This window comes from Chiloscyllium plagiosum, chromosome 6 (genome assembly GCF_004010195.1).
Source record: "Chiloscyllium plagiosum isolate BGI_BamShark_2017 chromosome 6, ASM401019v2, whole genome shotgun sequence".
In the NCBI taxonomy this organism is placed as follows: domain Eukaryota; kingdom Metazoa; phylum Chordata; class Chondrichthyes; order Orectolobiformes; family Hemiscylliidae; genus Chiloscyllium; species Chiloscyllium plagiosum.
Window position 1 is genome coordinate 71365050 of NC_057715.1, and position 5693 is coordinate 71370742.

General features: G+C 43.9%; 1 protein-coding gene across 2 annotated transcripts in view; it reads right to left on the bottom strand.

Annotated features, from left to right (window-relative positions):
* pdgfd (platelet derived growth factor d) overlaps positions 1 to 5693 on the bottom strand; it is a 177378-nt gene that overhangs the window by 76353 nt on the left and 95332 nt on the right. The window contains exon 2 of one of the 2 annotated variants that reach the window (XM_043691812.1): positions 3231 to 3417. In XM_043691812.1, coding sequence (XP_043547747.1) covers positions 3231 to 3417 — 187 coding nt within the window. Of the gene's footprint in view, positions 1 to 3230; positions 3436 to 5693 lie in introns of both variants that reach the window. The other variant, XM_043691811.1, reaches the window with a different exon arrangement.

Here is a 5693-nt window from a genome sequence, read left to right on the forward strand (position 1 = left end):
GCGTGCAATTCTGGTCTCCTTCCTTTCAGAAAGATGTTGTGAAACTTGAAAGGGTTCAGAAAAGATTTACAAGGATGTTGCCAGGGTTGGAGGATCTGAGCTACAGGGAGAGGCTGAACAAGCTGGGGCTGTTTTCCCTGGAGTGTCGGAGGCTGAGGGGTGACCTTATAGAGGTTTACAAAATTATGAGGGGCATGGATAGGATAAATAGGCAAAGTCTTTTCCCTGGGGTCAGGGAGCCCAGAACTAGAGGGCATAGTTTTAGGATGAGAGGGGAAAGATATAAAAGAGACCTAAGGGCCACTTTTCATGCAGAGGGTGGTACGTGTATGGAATGAGCTGCCAGAGGATGTGGTGGAGGCTGGTACAATTGTAACATTTAAGAGGCATTTGGATGGGTATATGAATAGGAAGTGTTTGGAGAGATATGGGCCGGGTGCTGGCAGGTGGGACTAGATTGGGTTGGGATATCTGGTCGGCATGGATGGGTTGGACTGAAGGGTCTATTTCCATGCTGTACATCTCTATGACTCTATGACCTGCACAATCTTTTAACTATAACCTATCCTCTTTCTATAGTTTAGCTTAAAACAAGTTCCCACGGGGTGGTGTCATTCCCACTCACGCTAATTGATCAGGAAACCTGGAAATCAGATACAAATGCAGTGGCTGGATTTAAAAAAACATAGAGTCTTTGAGCTATATAGTGTGTAAACAGACCCTTCGGCTCAACTATTTCCTACTGACCAGGATTCCCAAACTAAAGCAGTCCCATTTGCCCGCATTTGGCCCATATCCCTCTAAACCTTTCCTATCCACGTACCTGTCCAAATGTCTTTTAAATGCTGTAATTGTACCCACCTCTACCATTTTGGCAGCCCGTTCTATAGAAGCACCACCCTCTGTGTGAAGAAGCTGCCTCTCAGGTCCCTTTTAAATCTTTCCACTCTTAAACCTATGCTCTCTAGTTTTGGACTCCCCTACTCTGGGGAAAAGAGCTTGGCTATTCACCTTATATACGCCCCTCATAATTTTATAAACTTTTCTGGGTTCCCCATTTGTTCTCCAGCTTTCAGAAGGGCCAAACAAGGACAAAGAAATAGGTGCAGGACTGGGCCAAATTACCATTCCAAAACACTCCACCATTTGGTATCATTATGTCTGATTTTCGGCCTTAACTCCATTTTGCTACTTACTGTCCATGGACCTTAATTCCACAAGAGGTCAAAATCTGTCCATTTCAATTATAAATATTTGTCCTGACATTTTGTCCTTGTGTTCTAGAGTCCCCAGCTGGGAAAATAATCTCTAAAACATTTACCTTGTTAGACACGCTAGCAATCTTTTATGTTTCAATACAATCACCCTTCTTTCTTCTGATGTTCAAAGTGAAAGTCTCATTAAACTTAATCTCTCCTCATAGACAGTCCTTTCATCACAGGAATCAATCCAGGAATTTTTGTTTTGCACCCCTCCCAAGTATCTTTCTGATGTCCAAACTGCACACATATTCCAGGTGTGGTCTCATCAGAGTCCGATACAATTCCTTGCTGTTGTCCTTTAGTCATCTTGTAAAAAGGCCAACAAACCACTTGTCCTGCTAATTGCTTCTAATATCTACATGGCAACGTCCTCGTTTCCATGTAGAAGGACACCCAACTCCATCTGCACACCAACATTTAATAGTTTCTCACTGTTTAAAACATATTCTTGCTACCGAAGTGAATAACCCTGTTTGTTCTTGCACAATGCATTTTATCTTATGGCTCATCCGTTTATTATGTCTTCATCCCTTTGCTGACTTGTGTTTTCGCAGCTAACTTTCCCATGTAATTTTCATTTCCGGTCGTTGTAAATAGCTGAGCTTCCAGGCCTGGCTCTTGCAAGACTCCACTGGTAACTACCATTTTTTTAAAAATCATCCATGGAATATGGGTGTCATTTGCTCTGCTAGCATTTATTGTCCATCCCTAATTGTCCTAGAGAAGGTGGTGGTGAGCTATCTTCTTGTTCACTTGGGCAAGTGGATGTAAGTTCCTGGATTCTGTCCCATCAACAAACCTATGTCAATGAAACAACTCCAGTACATTCCTTTGACTCATGAGTCAAAGCTTCTCTCTCCTACACTACTCCCTGGTTGGTTTGATCATATATTAAACTGTGTATGATTCAGGGACTAAACTAAGATCATTACTTTTGAGGTTCTGTTTATTATTTTGGACCATAGCTCTTTATGATCCCTCAGCAGAATCTCCTTTTTATTCTACTTACATCTTTGGCTTAACTACCCTGCCAACTTTGCCTTCATTCATATGACATCAAGAACCTTGTAACTATTGCATTAGGGCAGAGTCTGATGTTCCTCCATCTACAACTATGCTGCAACTGGGTGTCCATAATTGACTGACTCTCAGTCACACCCACCTTTTCATGAACACTAACTAGATTTATACAACTTCCTAGTGTAAAGAATGTGCTTACCTCCTGCATCAAAATGTCCAGGTACTTCTCCATCTCCCTGATGTTTACACCTGGGACTCTGACTTACCAACTCTTGAGCTGGACTTCCTTATGATGCAGACACCTACCATAAATGTGGTAGGCTATGGCTGCAATGCTCTCCACAAGCTCCCATCAGTTGTAATTGTGGTGCATGACATGTATATATCATTCCTATCTAGCCTTGTTTCATTTATTTGTGAATTATGAGCCAAGTTGATTGAACCAATGATTTGATCAGGTTTAATTTATATATATACATAGAATTAATGAAAATGTAGCTTTGAAACAAGCCACAACCAGTATGGGAGGCAGGAAAAAGCATTTTTGCCCTCCGCATAGTTCAGTTTAAACACAATGAATGGGGTGGGTTCTTCATAGGAACGGAAATTAATCCCAATTCAGGATACAAATATTTCTAGAACTGGAGTGCTGTACTTCTGCACTCTTGTCAGTCTTAGCATGTAAAATAGAAAAATCAGAGCTTCCATTTGCTATTGACAGCTGCAAAATGTGCAATGTCAAACATCTTATGCCATGCCAGTTTGGAGTCTATCCCCATTTGAAGCCCTGCACCATCTGTGGTCATTTGATCTTATAAATACATTTACAGCTGTACCATACATATGACAATCAAGGATCATTCCAGGTTATCCTCCTAATATAAACCACAACACAAATGGTCAGTTTAAGCATAAATATTTCATAACTTACCCATTTACTCTGCTTACCTGCAAATATCATTTTCTGGTTCCTCCAGTCCAAAACGTGTATCGAACACCAACTGTATCCTTGTGTTTTCAGGAGACAGCAACTTCCACGTCAATAAAATACTCCTTGGATAGTTGAGAGGAAATCGTGGACTCTGTACAAATCCATTATTCACGACATTGATTGTATCTTCTTGCCGATAAATTGCTGTGAGGTGATTGCTCTCTGTTAGTAGTCACAACTTGTACAAATTAGTTAGCTGTTTAATTATTGAAGAACAATGCAAAAAAAAAAGCACCAAGTATAACAGTGACTGATAAATCTTCAAACTTTTAATGCTTCCTGGAATTAATGATGTTGCATTAGAAACAAATGTTAGCAGTCAAAGCTGTTAGCTTTTAATGATGCCTTTTAGGTACCGATACATCAGGTTCATGTCATCAGCTGCTACTCAGAATTGTGGCTTAGGTTTCAAACATAAATACATTGAAGGGCCTGTGGGGACTGGAAAGAGTTAACTGTTCATTATTTGAAGTAAAACAAAATCATGGTTATGCATGGCTTAATAATAAGTACTTCATACCTGACAAATCAGAAGGACACTGTGCAGAAGTAGCTGAAATTCTATCACAGTAGATGCTGTGATTTCCTCACAGTGTGGAGGCAGGCCATTCAGCTCATCAAATCCACATCAACCCTCTATGAAGCATCCCACTCACACCCAGAACCCTGCATTTCCAATGGCAAGTATTCCTAACCCACACATCCCCAGACACTATGGGTAATTTAGCAAGGCCAATCACCTAACCTACACAACGGGAGTAAACCAGAGCACCTGGAGGAGATCCACGCAGATGCCGGGAGAACGTGCAAATTCCCACACAGACAGTTATCCAAAGCTGGAATTGAACCTGGGTACCTGGTGCTGTGAAGCAGTAGTGCTGACCACTAAGCCACTGTAATTTCTTTACAATGTGTTTTCTATTTATATTGATTCTTTGATAAAATTTGAAAGTATGCAGTGATGTTGGTCATGGTATAATCTAAACAATGAATTGCATAAGTATTTGAAATGCAAGAGTGAAAATAAGATATGGGACTAGGGCAGGAACTGAGATTCAAGCAGACAGCTGCAATTGAACAGCTAGTATTGGCTCAGGTATGATGAAAGTGAAGACTGCAGATGCTGGAGATCAGAGCTGAAAAATGTGTTGCTGGAAAAGCGCAGCAGGTCAGGCAGCATCAAAGGAACAGGAGAATCGACGTTTCGAGCATAAGCCCTTCTTCAGGAATGAGGAGAGTGTGCCAAGCAGGCTAAGGTGAAAGGTAGGGAGGAATCTCAACCTGTCCACCCCTCTCACCCACTCCAACCTCTCACTCTCGCAACGTGCAGCCCTCCACTCCCTCCGCTCCAACCCCAACCTCACCATCAAACCGGCAGACAAGGGAGGCACGCTGGTAGTTTGGCACAACGATCTTTATATTGCTGAGGCTAAACGCCAGCTCACGGACACCTCCTCCTGCTGCCCCCTTGACCATGACCCCACCTCCCACCACCAAACCATCATCTCCCAGACCATCCATAACCTCATCACCTCAGGGGATCTCCCATCCACCGCCTCCAACCTCATATCCCACAATCCCGCACCGCCCGTTTCTACCTCCTGCCCAAAATCCACAAACCTGACTGCCCCGGCCAACCCATTGTCTCAGCCTGCTCCTGCCCCACTGAACTCATTTCTACATACCTTGACACGGTCCTGTCCCTCTTAGTCCAAGAACTACGTTCGGGACACCACCCACGCCCTCCCCTGCCCCCAATGCCTTATCTTCACCATGGACATCCAGTCCCTATACACCTCCATCCCCCATCACAAAGACCTCAAAGCCCTCTGCTTCTTCCTTTCCCGCCGATCCAACCAGTACTCTTCCACTGACACCCTCCTTCGACTGACTGAACTGGTCCTCACTCTGAACAACTTCTCTTTCCAATCCTCCCACTTCCTCCAAACCAAAGGAGTAGCCATGGGCTCCCACATGGGCCCCAGCTATGCCTGCCTCTTCGTTGGATATGTGGGACAGTCCATCTTCCGCAGCTACACTGGCACCACCCACCACCTTTTCCTCCGCTACATCAATGGCTGTATCGGCGCTACCTTGTGCTACCACGAGGAGGTTGAACAGTTCATCCACTTTACTAACACCTTCCACCCCGACCTCAAATTTACCTGGACCATCTCAGGCTTCTCCCTCCCCTTCCTAGACCTCTCCATTTCTATCTCGGACGACCGACTCAACACGGACATATACTATAAACCGACCGACTCCCACAGCTACCTAGATTACACCTCCTCCCACCCTGCCCCCTGTAAAAACACCATCCCATATTCCCAATTCCTTCGCCTTCGCCGCATCTGCTCCCAGGAGGACCAATTCCAATACCTAACAACCCAGATGGCCTCCTTCTTCAAAGACCGCAATTT